Source organism: Dermacentor andersoni, chromosome 11, assembly GCF_023375885.2.
Source record: "Dermacentor andersoni chromosome 11, qqDerAnde1_hic_scaffold, whole genome shotgun sequence".
In the NCBI taxonomy this organism is placed as follows: Eukaryota; Metazoa; Arthropoda; class Arachnida; order Ixodida; family Ixodidae; genus Dermacentor; species Dermacentor andersoni.
Genome location: NC_092824.1, coordinates 78,312,914 through 78,329,690, shown reverse-complemented (window position 1 = coordinate 78,329,690; position 16,777 = coordinate 78,312,914). Strand labels below are relative to the sequence as shown.

At 47.0% G+C, this 16,777-nt stretch overlaps 2 protein-coding genes across 5 annotated transcripts in view; one reads left to right on the top strand and one right to left on the bottom strand.

The window, feature by feature from the left end:
• The window catches only part of LOC126518071 (uncharacterized), a 158,975-nt gene that overhangs the window by 95,997 nt on the left and 46,201 nt on the right, over window positions 1-16,777 (top strand). For all 3 annotated transcript variants that reach the window (XR_011891032.1, XM_055064139.2, XM_055064136.2), the window contains exon 5: window positions 16,219-16,305. Coding sequence is in view for 2 of the 3 variants with exons in the window: in XM_055064139.2 (XP_054920114.2) it covers window positions 16,219-16,265 (47 nt within the window). In the remaining variant the exon portion in view is untranslated. The remainder of the gene's footprint in view (window positions 1-16,218; window positions 16,306-16,777) is intronic.
• LOC126518062 (sodium-coupled monocarboxylate transporter 1-like) lies at window positions 592-15,180 on the bottom strand. Of its 2 annotated transcripts, XM_055064689.2 has the most exons (9): window positions 15,059-15,180; window positions 14,411-14,499; window positions 12,788-12,897; window positions 11,849-11,916; window positions 10,590-10,676; window positions 7,574-7,734; window positions 6,197-6,297; window positions 3,966-4,063; window positions 592-934 (listed from the first exon to the last, which is right to left on the bottom strand). In XM_055064689.2, the coding sequence occupies exons 1-9, from the start codon at window positions 15,119-15,121 to the stop codon at window positions 845-847; spliced, it is 867 nt and encodes a 288-aa protein (XP_054920664.2). In that variant the 5' UTR covers window positions 15,122-15,180; the 3' UTR covers window positions 592-844. The 2 variants fall into 2 exon arrangements, with proteins under 2 accessions (XP_054920664.2, XP_072141353.1); XM_072285252.1 differs by lacking the exon at window positions 15,059-15,180 and having other exon boundaries at window positions 14,411-14,675.

The following is a 16,777-nucleotide window of genomic DNA, read 5'->3' as shown; positions in this document are numbered from 1 at the left end:
TTTTAACCCTTGAACTTCACTGATTAGTGTATTCTGACTGGCTGAAATCTTCTGCAATTCTTTCAACACAACGTTCGTGTCGGGTCCCGGGTTAGTTTCAACGTCGCCAGAGAGTATTAGTAAGCGGCGAATCCCTTCCACACATTCACCCATAAGAGCAAGGCAGCAATGGGGGCTCGGAAGCTGCACCAGACAATAGTCGCTACACCTCTTAGCAAAAAGGCTGTGCCTTGTGCCAACCTGCATGGCGAAAACCAGTGGGTTAGACTACAGTGTCGTGGCGCAGCCACCAAGCCCACAGAGCGGCCGCAGTGGTAGGCTGTCTATTATAGTAGACGAGCTGGAGAGCGTCGAATTCGATGCAGGAACCCACGATGAATCGAGCATCCATTGCTGTGTTGGCAGTACGTAGGTAACCGGAAAGGCGCAGTCATGTGCGGCGCCTCGCTGATCCAAAAACCGGTCACAAAATGGCGCATGCTCCGAGGGGGTCCGAGAACAAGCCGCCGCCAGTGCGGGCAGCAGCACCTGCGAAAGGGCAGCGGCGATCATTTGCATGGCGAAAACCAGTGGGTTAGACGACAGTGTCGTGGCGCAGCCATCGAGCCCGGTCAGTAGTAGCTGGGAGAGACCGAAGTGGCAAGGGGAAGGTATCAAGCTGAACCGAACTGGTGGATCCGGATTGGCTGCCCTGTACCTGGAAAGGGATGTTTTGCAGCCGTACTTTGGGCAACGCAACTGGTCGGTGTTCACGGACAACGTAATGCTTAGGTGTGGCGGTCACTTTTCGACACGGAGACAGATGAATCTTGAATCCGTTATACTCGTATTCCTCGCGCGTGGCTTACGCGTCGTCTTGTTTATCTTGCAAAGGCCGAATTTCGTAAGACGATATCCTATCGCCTCGCTCATTGACTGCTCCGTGTTCAGGTTCCTGCAAATGAAACGAAAATAAAGCAGCAAATAATATATCGTTTATAATAGCGACATCAAATTTCTGGATTTTATTAGGGAAGTCGAAACGAAAAAATGAAAAACCTGGAGGACGCTGAAGCTTCACCTTTAAGAGTGAAACACGATAGCATTCAAAGATCCCTGACTGCTTCTCACGCGTCCCGTCGACTGGAGCTTAGGTAATCGTATTTACCGGGAAACGCTGGCGGCGAGCGCTACGCACGAAGGTGAGCTTTCTGGTAGAAACGCGGCCTCTTGCGTGGGCAGATCCCGGATGTTGCGCACAGCCACGCCCAAAAATTTTAGCATTTGCAGCTTTCTGTTATAGTTTCGCACTTTTAATATTTAAGTCTAAGATTTGACGAAACAGACGTGCGCTGTCGGTGTTTTGTTTCATGACATTTATTTGTCGGCCGTCATTCTCACAACTACGAGGAATACCTTTGTCAAGAATGCAAGCCAAGGTACGAGCAACCTTAGGGATAGAATGTTGTGGCAATATAACCTGCATATACCGCATGTCATATAGCATATAGCAAGGTGTGGCATATGCAAGGCGTGGCATATGCAAGGCGTGGCATATGCATATACCTAAATATATTCGGAAATTTTCGCTCACGGAGAACTCCGCCGACGCCGGATTTCCTGCGACGCGGGGCCATTAACGCCACAGCTCCTCTGCGAGGCAGTGCGGTACCGCACTGAAGGTTAATTGGAAAATGATGATTACAAAAAGCGCCGCCATGGATATATATGTACGTGATAAATATGCCTTCTTCACGCCGCCAGGCCCAACGGTTTTATATTTTTTATAAACAAAAAAGGGCGTTATAAATCATTTTGGATATAAGTTGCGTTATTGTTTCCTGACAACGGCTGGTAAGTGAGAAATAAGCTTTACGTAGTGCGTAAGATAAGACGCAAATGTCGGCTGAGCTGCAATTATAGGGATTCGAACGAGCTCACTGTTGGTGAGCGAAAATTCTGCATTGAACGAGAGAAGGCGCAAAATTTAGACGGTGTGTGTGCTAGCCGGCTATACTCATAAAGGCCTTATATTCAGTCGTATATAGATACATGTGACCTTCTTAACGCTTTCATTTGGCAATGCAGATATGACAGCAGATGTATGAAATATGACTTACATTCAAATTTAGACACATCTATAACTCCTTACATGAGAGTATGAGGCGCTTACTTGCAATCAAATATGTCAGTATAAAGCTTATTTGTACCCTTATATGGCGTTATAAAGCCTTACTTGCAGTCATATATGGCAGTGTTAGGCTTTATCTGGGCCCTTATATGGCAGTATAAGGCCTTATCTGGACCCTTATATAGTAATATAAGTTCTTGATGGGATCCTTATATGGCAGTATAAGGACATACCTGGGTCCATACATAACATTATATGGCCTTATATGTGCACCTATATGTCCAAGTATGGCCATATATAAATCATATAAGGGCCATATCTCACATTTTCGTAAGGGATCCACAACTCAAAGCAAAACAAGCCCAAAGGCAAATTAAAAAAGAAGTTGCGATGAATCAAAGCAGTATGATTAGAAGTTTAGCATACGCAAATACTTGAGCGTAATACTGTTATCATTATGATACATTTTCTGCGTTATTGACTTAAAGGGACACTAAAGGTTACCAGAAACTCAAGTTAAAGTGGTAGAGCAATGTTCTAGAACGTCTAAGGCGTCAATTTAATCGCGAACAGAGCTTTAGTAACCGAGAAATTGAGGTAAATGCATGACACGATTTGAGACCCCCCAGCGACATTCCGGTACTAGCCCGATGACGAAAGGACTCCTCATAATTTGTGTTACTAATACTCAACTACTCGTATTAAAAATATCATTTCATTCGATTATAAGACGGAAAAAAATGCTACTTGTCTACGTCTATTCGACTCTAAGAAAAAATAACATTTTGACGTTACCCTTCAGTAATATGGGTGTTCGAAAGGTTTCGTTTTCGCTCGACTCTGCGCGCTCGACTCTGCGCCGCGCACGCTTTGGAGTTTCAGTACTTTCGTTATCGCGTCGTGCTGTGAGGGTTCTGCTGGCTCGCGACACTTTCATTTGGAACAAGCAGCGAGAATGCCACGTCCATGTGATGTCGTGGGAAGCCCTCGTTGCTTTCCCGCTCCGGAGAGCCGGTGTCGAGGCCGCTGTCGTAGTACGCAACGACGCCGGCAGTGCGAGCCCTCAGCAGCAGGTCGCGCTCGTCGGTGCTCAAATCGCTGAAGTTGAGCCCACCATCGCGAGCCAATCTGTCGGTGTCAGGGTCCATTGCGACGAGCGTCGAAGTTTGCGCCATAGAATGAAGTACCAGCTTATGGGCTTCTTGCGCTGGAGTTTGAGGTATAGTAGCGGCGCCTGGTGGCGGTGCGGGAAACGACATCTGGGTCGCGCCAGCTTGGGTCGCCCTGGCTGTGGCGAAGCACGTTTCTAGGCCGAGTTTTGCGTCGATTCGCACTTTTTTATGCCCTGTTGCGAGTGCGAAAAGGCTCGTCACTTCTCACAGATCACGCCGACCACGCTGCGAGCTCGCCGCAGCCTATAGTTTAACGAAAACGGACTCTCCGTGTGCCGTGGGACGTAATTCGTTTCTCCTTCCGCTAGCCACCATACTCCCGCTTTCGCTCTGCTGTCGGCTCTGTCTTGGCTCTGTTTCTGGCCGCGCGTTTGCGTTTTGCGCAGAAAAGCCGTAGCGCCGTCTGCGGACGCCGTTCTACTCACCGTTGGCGCAACGTCACTATGAGACCATGATGTCAGTACTCCTCGATCGGAGGGCGGGCGATTTGAACTGCGCTAGCGGTACGCGGACGCTTCAGAACGCATTTTCTCTTAAAATAAGTCTCTCCTTGGCACGAAACAAGCGTTTCGAGGTTTCTGTGATGGTATTTCAACAGTCCACGTTGACTTAATAGTAACCTTTAGTGTCCCTTTAACATCGCAGGAAAGCAATCGAAACGACAGGTTTCGCAAGTAACGCACCTTTTGTCGATGTCGAAGCAAGCCGATTCGCCGCCAGAACTTCAAGGCCAAAGGACTCGAAAGACGCAAGGAGTTTTGGAGGCCATCATCCGGTCCAGCTGCGGGCAGAACGCGAGCGTATTATAACGTTCACGCACATTATAGCGCGCAATATAGTGCACCTTGCTTTTAGCAGACGCCATGCTTTATTGGGCCATTTAACATTCGATGGCTTCGCATTTGCGCAAACGGGTCTTACAATTAAGGCTCCATTTAAAGATTCACGACGAGGGAGCACCGCAGTGCAGGTCGAAATTCAGATAATTTTAGCTTGGCATTCCTCGCGAACCATTCACAGTGCACGTGTTCAGGCGCTGCCGAGAACTGCGTCCGTTTCACGTTTGTCACAAACAAGATTTGTGCGATTTCCTAGCCCATGGCTGCGAAAGAATAGTATACAGACAAAGTGGACGCTTATAGTCACATTCTGCATAGCCGGTCCTGTTGAGAAGCGAGGGTTTCGTTTGGCCACTACACCCTTATAAGAGAATAAGGTCGGGTGTAAATCAATCTATAACACGCACCCTTATGCCCTTTTTGTGGTGAAAAGAGTGCAGTGATGTGAGCTATAGACAAAGCACATCCTCATTTACTTTGAAGGATGTAAATTATCTTATAGTGTGCCGCCTTGAGCGTTACGCGCACGCGCACGCGCAGTGGCCTTGCCGCTGCTAAGCCTAGCTGACGCTTAGCCTAAGCCTAGCCTACAGCTTAGGCCTAATACTCGCTTGTAAGGTTACGGGAATCGGAGTGGAGCGAATTACCAGTAAAAGCTGAGACGAAGCTGTCCAGCGGCGCTTGCAAAACATGCGGCCCCAAGTTTGTAGCCTTCCGCGAGCGGGTATCGAAGGCAAAATATTAAAGACTTTTAGCGTGTCCGGTATTCGGGCAAGCGCGGGCGGTTTCCCGGTTTAGCGGGGGCGTCAACGTGAGCGGCCAGATTGGTGGCGCCAGCTGGTGGCGCAAAGCTCAACCACACAAACACAGAGCTAATTACTATATTCTGCTTAGCTGCTGGCGCAAATTTTCGACAGTGGCGTAATCGTGTTCCCAATTACGCCGCTGCCAAAAATTTGCACGAGTGGCGAAGCAGGATATGGTGAGTTACTGAAGTTTTAGCCATGCGTTTGTCTGGTTGAGCTCTACAACACCAGGCGGCTTCACCGCTCCGGCCGCTCACGTTTTGCGCCCCGACCATCCGGTAATCCGCACAAACCGCTCCCGTTTACCGGAATAGCGTACAAGCTAAAAGTCTCTATTGTTCAGGATGCGGAAGTTTTGTCCGATACATTGTCCACAGGGTAGCCTGCAGGTCTGCGTAGGGTGCCGTACCCGCCGCGGTGGCGTGGTTACTTTGGCGTTGAGCTGTGAATCCCGGGGGCGCGGGATCGAATCCCGGCCACGGCAGGCGGGGGGCGAAATGCAAAAAAAAAAAAAAGAAACACCTGTGCGCACGTTAAAAAAAAGATAGAACAGGTGGTCGAAATTAATGCGGAATACCCCACCATATGTGGCGTGCCTCATAATCAGATTGTGGTTCTGGCACGTAAAAACCCTACAACGTTTATTTGTGCTCACAATTGTGGTTTCGTCAACGCCTTATTTCTAGTATGCTCGCGATTGCTGTGGTGGTATTACTACTTTAGGGCCTATCGCTACATTATAAAATGTATCTTTCTTGAGAATCGTGTAGACCGACGGATACGTGGTACCAACGATAAAAATTGAGAGACTCCCGGCATGACCCCCAGAACACGACACTGGCAAGTGTTTATGCTCAGAGCTTGTGCGCAAGTAACTTATTTAAGCGAACGTGTTTTACCGAGATGGTTGTTTCGTCTTCTTGAAGAATGAACGCAGCCATTTTAGTGAAGATGACTGGGGTCATCCTCCTAGAAGACTCAAATAGTAATACCTGTATATGTTTACAATACTGCGAATAAAGACAGTGTAGTAACGGCGGCAGTTGGGAGTCCTTTCAGGCTGACAAGCGGAGTCTTCCATCTTGCGTCCCTACTATGAACGGTACCTCTACGTAAGTGTCTGCGCATGCGCAGTACCGTGGCCCCAAGCGCTAGGGGGCCCGAACGCTTGCGTTCTCCTAACCTAAAATGCTCTATTTCTAGGGGCCCACACGCCGAAGTCTGCCGGTATGTCTTTTTTTGGGCCCGTAAAATGATTGACAGACGCACCGGATAGGATGCTGAAAGTCAGGCCGAGAACCACCGTCAGTATGGTCGAGAACAGGCAGCACCAGTAGGCGGAAAGCAGGTAGAGCGGGAAAACGTCCGAGCTGGCGGGTACAGAACACGTGACCACATTTAGGTAGGAGAGAAAGGCGAGCTCCTGAGCTAGGTTTAACGTTCAGCCACCGATTACACGGTCCATATGCGCAAAAAAAAAAAAAAGTTCGCTAGAATTGTTCCTAGGAGCCAATTCTGGTCGCGCAGTCATGATGTTGGACATATTAGGGAAGGCGACTGGCCAATGGGGAATAGCCCTTACGAGCAAAAGCCTCTGTGAATGCGGGCTCCAGGTTCCCGCATATTTTTGTTTATTTAAGAATACCTGACAGGCCTCAAAGAGAGGCATTGAGTAAGGGGTGCAGTACATAGAAAATGTATGGAATATATGATACCTATAAAACCCTAGCAGTTTACATCCCACAACCGTAAGTTTTCGGCATTATTCGGCGCATTATCCGCGATGGGTTGAAGATGACCGTACTATATGGACATTGACCCCCCCGTAGTGAATTTTCCTTTTCCAGTGATAACTGCTGTAGGCTCGGTTTGATGTCCGCCGGTGCCAGCTCTGGAATTTGCAAGGAAATTTGAAACAAAGAAAAAGAATATCCTGCCACAAGGATTCGAAATTGCGATCAGCAGATTGGCAGTCCAGGATCCTACCTCTCAGCCGCTCCGCCAATGCTGCATGAAACGTCGAAATACTCGTACATGAAATAGTTTATGTTCTTGTATCTTACGTACGTGTAGAGAGGTCTTTTGTACGGAGTCCAAGCTCTGGAATTTTTTTTTTTCAGAACTCTATGAGGAATTGAAAATGTTTATTCTGTTTTGCGGCTGTGCGCTTTTCGTTATTCTCCATATGCGAGAAATTTAGGAAAATAAATTTTCAATCAACCAAATTAACCGGCACCTGACGGAGGGGGGGGGGGGGGGGGGGGGTTACTCAGGTGATTTGAGCCACTACGCAGTGCATAATTCGTATCAACTCTTGCAGGAACCTTCCCTCACAGGCGCTCGCCTGTAACGTTGCACTTTTGTAAAGAGAAACGCCTTTGCGAAAATTGTTAGACTAAAGTTTCCAGACAGCGTGCAGGCCACGCCACTAGCTAGGAGAGGCGTGACGAAGCAGATAAAACCATACGACAGGTGTGATACGTGCGATCGAAGCTGAACAGAAGTACTCGTTTGGCTCAACGCTCCAAAACTTCGTTTTGGTTCCGCTAACTATGTTCAGTCAGCATTTTCTAAACTACTAAAGGACAACCAAGAAATAAATTTATGCTGCCGCAGTCGGTCGTGAATGAATCGGGAAATGCTCACTAAGGGCGGTCTTCATGCTGCGGCACATCGTGGTACGTTGAATTCCCCGGACATCTGTCAGTGCCGTAGGTCATTCTCAGGGGTTGTATGCGGGCCATGAACCGCCCAGTTGTTTGCCAAGCCTGGATGAGAAACGCACCCAGAGCGGCCGTAGCCGTGCCCTGGAAGACGCAAACGAAGAAACGGAGCCCTTTGGCGCCTGTGATCAAATAATTTGGCTGGAGCCCGCGGCTGGCGATTCAGATTTCCCAACCACTTAAAAGGCAGCCTTAGGAGGAAGCTTTAGTTCGGGGTCTCCCATCTAAATGCGGGGGAACGGGAAAGCATTGTTCTCAGCGACTAGAGCGCAGATATTGTTGACTTTTGTTGAAATTACAAAAAAAAAAAAATTGCAATCTAGTGACTGCCAAGCCGGTTTTTTCTTATTTAGGCCGTCGATTTCGTCTAAACAATTTTGAATATGCGATACTTCGTAAAACGAAGCTATCAAGCTTACAACTTGGTAACTCAGCAACGAAAAACAATATCACAATTGTACAAACTGCAGCTAATAACAAATCTAAAGCGGACAAAGCCGACGTATCATACACCCACGCGAAATATACCACTAATTTGTAGGTGGGTATTTTGCAAAATATTTGTAAACATCGTACCCAATTCACATAAGCTGTAAATTGATAAATCAAATTTGTCCGCTTTAGATGATTCAACGGATGCAGTTACAGAAATTCCATACCTCTTTTTGGTGCACAGGTATGGATTTGTAAACTTCGTGCCTATATTTCTTTGCCGTAGCGACTTTCGGCAATATTTGTAAAAAAAAATTCTAGGCCCTACGCCAAACTGCTTCCTACAATCACTAGAAGTTAACTTTATCAATGAAATGCAACAACTTTCATTCGGATCATTCCAGTGGTAGTTTCATAATAGCATTGCTACGTTTTTTTTGTGTATTTGAATAGGTGACACTGGAGTTGACCAAAACTACAGATTTCTCTTAATTCAAGAAAATGATAGAGCAACCGCTCGTGTTAAGCTCAGCGCTCAAAGTCATGCAGAGGTATGTTTCTCTTAGTTTACAGATATTTAAAAAGAAAGCACGCACACGCACTGTACACTAGAGCACTTTGATCACTATTTAGTCACTAATGATCTAGAAACATCGGTAATGTGTGCCAAATGAACGAGATTTTATTGAGAGAGCGAAATGATGTCAGCCATATTGCATGAAGGACATTTGTATCGCAGAGCAAAGTTGGAAAATTTTACAGAGAAATGTACCGCGATACGCTCGGCGAGCGTGTAACGAAGCTGACCGGCGACACAGAAACTATATTTGCTTTAGAGCTACAAGCTGCATTTCCAACGTCACGAGAACGACCCTTCGCATTCTGGACAATAGTGGTCATTGCAAGCGCATGCACTTGTTCTGAGCAACCGTTCTAAAGAGGCTCCGCTGCAATCGGTGGCGTAGCCAAGGGGTAGGGGGGGGGGGGGACACCGGGCATTTGTTCCCGCTTGGGCTACTAGAACCCCTTATAGTGCCAGACTAGCAAGCCCCTATTGCAAATGTGGTAGTACATTGACTTTTAGATTAGGCTGTTGACTCGCCACCAACGGCAGCCAAGTAAATATTGGTGGCGTCATAACGCGACGTTGAGCACGGTTCACAGCGATCCTCTCATGCAGTCGAGCCGGTGCTGGTTCTCGTGAATATACATCCGGGCCAGGGTCTTATGACCTGAATTCTCTAAAACATTCTGGAGCTTGATTACTCGAGACCATGGGCGTTAAATGTCTGTTGAGGTGTCGTCCAATGTCAAAAAATAGCAAAGGTTATGGCGATACAGCAACGTCGCTTGTCGGTGCGCGCCAGAGCTCAAGCGGGTTTCGGCCGTGCCCAGACGCGCCCAGACGCGCCCAGACGTGCCAAGACGCGCCAAAACGCGCCAAGACGCGCCAAGACGCGCAATTCGATCCGAAGTCTCCCTCGCTTGTTGCTCGGCGTCATGGCGCCAAGAAATAAATGCTAAAATCAGCCACCCCTTATTCCCATCTCACGCAGAGGACAAGCTATAAGCGATGTTTTATCGTCATCATTGTTTGCTGGCGCTGCTGGGCTGACAGAGGCGGCACCGAACCGAGAAAGTGTTTTGATTTGCACCTAGCAGATGGCGCCACTTCATCAGCGTTGATTGTACGTTGGCGGCGCATGGAGGATACCAACTTCATTTAAAGTCAGCAGGTAATTACCATCCGCGAGCTCTGACCGTGCTGTTTTAGTAAGTTGGGGCTGAAATACGTTTATTTTTACTCAATACGGTTTCTTGCTTCGAGAAAGGAAACTCAAACGTAGCATAGGAAGAAAAGACCTGCAGTGTCGGAACTTTATTAAATGATAACCGTCCATAGCAGTCCATATGAAAGGCGAAACACGTACAAGCTGCTGTGTGAAGCACAAGCCTTAATGAATGCAAGGTGGTACCAGTGTAGTCTGATTACGTTTTATTTATTTATTTTTTAAATGGGGGATCCCACGCATACGTGCCAAATCGGTTATAACCGAAGCTTTCTACGACGTTTACTGATATGTCTTCACTTCTGCCCTGCTATGAAGCTCAACGCCCCTCGGTCAATACATGCTCTGGTCCAGTAACTTCACTTTTCTCCTTCTCCTACCTTAGGCTGCTTCTTATGCCGACACATTCACTTCTTTGTTGTCGACTTGTTCGTTTTACGTTGCCGAATTCCTCACCTCTCGCCCCCTTGCTGTGCTTGTCTATTCGGACAGTTACCCAGGGGCGCATTCCCGTTCTGACAGATTGGCTGAGAATGTTCGCATACCCAGTGCCACATGCCCCGTTGCGGATTCCGGGTGGCCCAAGTTGCGCAATCGTTAATGCAGCAGCCAGCGCTCGCGAAGTATGGGGGAAGAGGTAAAGAGAGCTTCAATATCAAAGTAATGAAGTGACTCTTGTAGTACGCGTGCAATTTTGCATGAACTTGAAGTACTTACCTTAGTGTTGGCCCAGGGAAACAGAAACGCAAGAATAACGATTCCTGCGAATGGACCGGACGCTGCGGCGCTCAGTGTGATGAAAAACTGCGGAATGCATATTGCAAAACGTTATCTAAGGATGCGCATGTTTTTCTGACACTACTAGACGTCAGACGTGTCGACTACGCAAAAGAAACGTTTCTGCACGTGGTAGTCGCTTCAGCAGTGGGGGAAAGCGAAAGTGTTCACGTACTTGGCAACTGGAAGCAAGTGGAGCCCACCTACAAAGCGCGCCGTTATAACGGATGCTTGGTTATTACGAACAAACATCGGATGACGGTCACAATTTTCATGCGATTTGTGGCAGCGCTTGTCAAAACGAATATGTCGCTGCTCCGCGCTCTTTTAGATCTGAGGTTAAACAGCGCGGATAAAACAAGGACACGAGGAGACAGATACCACAGACAAGCGCTGACTTTCAACCAATCATTGTATAGTCGTATTTGTCGCCATTTTTCAGACTTCAGTAATTTGCACATCCTTTTTGCGTGTCCCCAAGAAGGTTCTACGAAACCAAAGAGACCTATGATTTCGGGTGGTGTGATGCGTCTTCTCAGGTAGTAGCCCAAGGAACGTGACTGTCAAGTAGTTATGGCGATGGGGTTGACGCATACGTTGACACATAGATCGATCGCGGAAGTAGGGTTGTGCAAGGTCGTCCTCCGCAAAGATATGTGTGGTGACCACATGGCTTGCTTCGAACAATCTGGAAGCCTCGACTATCGGGTTGGCATTGAAGAAGCAAAACAAGCTGACCGATTACTTTGGAAAACGATAGGTGTTTTTTTTTTTTTGCCATTTCGTTGGCTTATTCTCGCTGTCCACTTAAGATGAACGATCGACTCGGCTGTAAACAACGCATTCTGCGTGAACTTGATGTTCTTTGGAGTGTGCTCGACTGTGTATCGATAACAATCCCTAATAGGTTGGGATTCTCGTCCAACCAGCGTTATGCATGAGCGGTTGATGCGTAGGCTGATCTTTGCTTATGGCTCTCGTGGACGAGAAGGATGCTGGAGAACAATTCTTTGAAAACCATGTGGCTCGAGGCCTGATGGCAACCTCGCGTGCGGTTGTTTGTAAAGCTTAGTGAAGAGTACGAAGGGAGTTCACAAAGGGAGCGCGGGGGGAGGGGCGGTATATTGCTGAGGCGTGCTTAATTTTGTGGCTGAAGAACTTCGCGACTTCTGAGAGTTTGCAATGTCAACGTCACTCACCCTTGCTGCAGATCCTATGTAGGGAACCAAGAGGCCTACGATTGTCATGACTGTGCCGCTTGCCGCCGCTGTACAAGAAAGCCTATAGTGAGGCTGTTGTACAGTTGCACTGCGGGCTCCCTACAAAGCCTCCAAGTCGGCTTTCCTGCTGAGCGGAAATTCCCGGCTCCTATTTACCGCAGCACTCGCTGCTTCTATAGCGCGAGGTAGACATACACGCGTGGTCATCATCCTGTGCGCCTCCATCGAAAAAGTTTGCGCGGACCAAACGTACACGTCGGCATCTGTGAGAATCGCGAAGGTTCGGTGAAGTCGCAGGGTGATTCAAATGCTACGCAGCTGAATGGGATGCGCGTAATCGGGTATACTTCCATGCCATACAACGCGAAATGCCGTACAATGTTTATGTTTATGTTTGTTCGCCACACAAGTCACAACGTAACCCCACGCGACGCTTATGTTTACGCTCTGCACCGCTCACAAGCTGCGCCCAAGCGTAAGCATCGAATCAGGCAGATGCAATGTGAGACTAGTACGCAACGATGTCGCGGTGGTGAAGGCGATGCACGTTGCTTCGCCGGTTCTAATTGGTTTGAATAACGGTTCAAATCGATTTGAACCGGTTTATGTTGGATTGCATAGCCTAAGAATAATTACAGGAAAAGAACATACATTTATCTCTTACAAGAACTCGACGTTGTTCCACAGCGGCACGTAAAGAAAAGTACGGGTGTTCTTTTTTATTGACCAACGTTTCATAACAATTAGAAGCTCGATGGAGATATATAAATATCACTATGATTTAATTAAGGAACAAATGTTCAGGATCAGAAAGAAAAATTTTTCGGAGGCGAAATAAACTTAAATACTATATGAAAAGCCGTTAGAACGAAGCCATAGCTCTACCGCCTCTAAAATGTCTCAAATATACACACTTACCGAGGCCAGCCATTACGAGCGCAGTCTTCGCTTGCGGAACGTGGAAGTTTGGCGATACAATGTCTACAAACAGAACAGCTGCGTTGGAGTTCACGACAGATGACACTGTGCTGAGAAAGATAAGAAACAAAATATGGTCAGCGCAAACAAAAAAATTAGACCTACCATCCATTTAGGGCGTGAACGATTCTTGTACCAATGCGCAAAGACTACGAAGTGTTTATATGATTCGGATAGCGACATGGCACAGACTTCAGTGTGCACTTTGTTGCAATGCCTTTATCTCTAGCTACATCACCATAGTTTTAAAAATTAATTTATTTAGTTTAGTATTTTCATGTATTCCTTTACCTTTTGCTCCAAAACCCAGAGAAATTGAGTAGCCGAGGCACCCGCTATTTTAGTCTCTCCACAGTTGCAACCCCTGTGGCTTATAACAGAACAGAACTGTCTGCCCAAGTCACTGCCGTAAAAATGCTAGCGTACAGTTCTTCGGTTTTTCTGTCGCTCGTTTGCAGAGAATGTATCGCTTCGGGCGACCATTTGTTCGCCTGTGTCTGTTTTAATGACTCCGGCAGTCATGCTATCGTAGCATCTCTTGCAGCTACTTTTGTGGCGGCTGCTCTAGTGTAGAAAACGTTTAGAGGGACAATGGAGTGAAACACCAAGTCTGTTTATACTGATAAAGTATTCTGTCAAAACTCTATTTTCGTTGATCTCGTGGTGAATGGTCGATGAGTACGACGGAAATGGACGCCAAGTCTTCCTTGAATTTCGCGTCAAAGCTCCAGTGCCGTTATGTCAGTGTGACGTTATGTCAGTGTGTGTCAGTGATTTTCATTTACACGTCCGTAGAATTTGGAATATATTAATTTTGATCACTGTGCAGTACTTCTACCATAAACCTGCAACAGAGGGAGAAATAACCTGAAAAACGGGGCTTTATGCTCAAAATTATTGGATGTATAGCGTTTGCAAGTATAACGCCCAAAACGGCACCAGCGCGGAACGTGTTTCCAGCCGTAGTTCTGGTCTACCGTTACACGGTGCTTTGTACGAACGCGGAATTTTCTGCCTTCGATGGCCATGCATGTTGAGGCGATATGACCGACTGGGGCACTTGAACTGCACTTTCGGCGCTGAAAGCGCGGAGCGTGAAGTTGACGTTCAATTAACGCCAAAATTTACTGCTCTGATAATCACTGGTATCCTCTGGCGTTCTTGTATGCCGTTTATCATGCGTTAACCTTCCTCGATATCAGGTGTCGTGTGCAGCTCGATTTTACCGCAAAAGCGGTTTTTGTTTATAGGTCTCCCGCAGACTTCCGGTGTCAGAATGGAGCGGAAATCAGTACGTCATTGTTCGACATGGCGACAGCCGGCCTGCTCACTTCAGGCCGATTTAAAGTCCCAGTGTACGCTTCTTTTTTGGAAAAACAGCTCTACTACTCCATGCACAAACTCAGAAAACGCCTGGTTCCGGAAATCTGACCTTCAAGACGAAAGTCATTGTTTTGTTGAGTATAATCGCAATGAGCACGTTTCATTTAGTGAAAGCGTAGAAACAGACAGGGATCCGAGAGAATAAGACGTAAATGAGAGCGCGAACGGAAATACCTTCACCTAATGGAGGCGCTCGCAATCCCCGCCAAAAACAACCCTCGAACTCCGTTGATGGCTCTTGCGCTATTTTTCACGTAGTACGGCACGATCTGAAAAAAAAAAAAAAAAAATATGATTGCAGACATGAAGTTAATTACATACATACATACATACATACATACATACATACATACATACATACATACATACATACATACACATACACACACATACATACATGCACAAACACGCATGCACGCACGCATATGACACATATCGTGTAATGGTATCAGGACGACCAATCAAGTCACCATTCTTGATTACTAAAAATAATCTAGTGATCAGGAAGCCAATTTCGGTTAGGGAGAGACATCAGTATAGCGGTTTATATCGCGTCAGGCCTTCTGAATGTACTTCTGAAAGGCAACAGCAGACTTTGAAAAGTAGGTGATAAAGCACATAAAGCAGAGAGGACAGAAATTTATTCCCGAGCCACAGAAGCCTGCGCCCTAGGTAGATTTATCTTGCCGTCTCCTATGCACTCAGATAAGGACGAGCCTAATATATTTATGTTGCGTTTGTGTAATAATCACGTGATCACATTATCGTTAGTCGAGACGAAGTGGAAATAATTTTTGGCTAAGCACTTTCGGAATTCAGGAAGCTCACCTGATCGTAGCGAGTTATTGAGCCAGACAGAACAGGATCGCAGTCCCTAAACCAGTACACCATGGCCAACGCTGTTAAGCCGTGAAGAATGTAGAAAAATGACAGCAGACCTACACCGGCAAAGGCAACACTGAAAAAGAAATACAGAAGGGAACGCGTGCCCGTATTAGTCACTGTAGCCGTGTATTCATGGTCTGGAAGCAGATGTTAGTAAAGTATTGAACCACCGCTGAATGAATAATCTGAGGTGATTGGATCACCATCTTTAATCGCTACCGTGGATCGTACTTGAAGTGCGTTCTGCGTTGATAATGCGAATCCGATAGGGTCGCTGCATCATTCCGTCATAAAACCGCCAACAGATGGAGTCGAGTTGCGCTGTATAGCGCTTAGACATCGAGATGTCAAGAATGATGTTTCATTGTGTTTGACGTCCGTGACTATTTTCGAGAAGGGGTTAACTCTTTGCTGCGTATCACCAATATTATGAACTAAAAGAATGGAAGCATGGTAAAGCTTGCTTGGCATTTAATTCTTCTTTTTTTAAGAAGAACAGCCTGTCCGTTGGCCTTTAAACCTGCCACGAGCTGTAGAGTGGTCGGCTGCTCTGACGGAGCCAAAATGACTTGCCTCAGTTTTTTTGGCCAAATGCTGCGCACTATCTCCGTAATCAGGCTCTCACCTTCTGGCTGACATCTTTCTTGACTTCGTCGTAAGGAGAAGTCCGCGCCGTCATTTTCGCTTATCGCTTGAGGCAGGTTCTGGCACGAGGCGTTTCACTCTTTCATCGCTATCACTTTCGTGGATCCAGATGCTCACGAACTCGGCGATAAATAATCCTTACCCATTGGTGGACACCCCGGTACGCCCTCGCCCACCATGTGGTCAGCGAGCTGCTGCGAACAATGACCAGCGGGGTTTTGACGACCACGAGTGTCGGCTGGACCAGGCGCTGCAAGTTTCACTGTTTTTCTCTGTTCGAACGGTCAGGCTTGCGGTCTTTCGAAATGGGTCACGCAACTTTCGAATATATGTACGGAGCTAGAACGAAGCGTCGTCGTATACCACCTTCGTATTTCTAGTGCTTCTATCGCTGGCGAAATTCTGAAGCCATGCACGCGAGCTTTTCATACGTTTTCTTTTTTCTTTTTTGCACGCAGGAAGAAGGCCTGCAGACCGCATGAGCCGCTCCCTATCTGGATCGTGACAATGTCTTTCATAGGAGCTACCGACGCATCGAAGTCGAGGTGAGTGTCCGGTCTTAGGATATCGCGTAGGCAGAATCAATGCTGCCAACATTGGTTTCGTTTCTCTGCCATGGCCTTGCTTCAACCCATTCCATAAACTGTTTGGCGATCTGATGCGTACCGCATTTCATTTGCCAGCATCCTAGGAAAGTAACAAACACCCACTCTGTACAATTTACTGCTCAATGTGTCGAACAACCTTCCGAAATTAGCTTTTGTTTCTTTCCCTTTGGCTTAAAGTTTAAAAGACGCTCCTTATGTATCGTACAATTTGCTAACCGCGTCGACAAATTTCTACCGACAGGAGAGTTTTATATCTCTCCCTGTGAAATTCTCTGTGAAATTGTCGGATGTTTCTGTGCGCCCAAGCCTGTCAGCATGATTACAGTTTTCAACTACGTCTTTTGTCATCGCACGTCTAGTCAGAGCTCCGTTGTCGGCCTCTACAAATTTTAGTAAGGCCCTAACGGTA

Coding starts and splice junctions, on each gene's coding strand:
- LOC126518062 (XM_072285252.1), bottom strand. CDS start 14,664: ATGTGTCATATGCGTGCGTGCATGCGTGTTTGTGCATGTATGTATGTG. Junction 11,917..12,787: donor GCTCGTAATGGCTGGCCTCG/GTAAGTGTGTAT, acceptor TTTCTTGTACAG/CGGCGGCAAGCGGCACAGTC. Junction 4,064..6,196: donor GACTTTCAGCATCCTATCCG/GTGCGTCTGTCA, acceptor TTCTGCCCGCAG/CTGGACCGGATGATGGCCTC.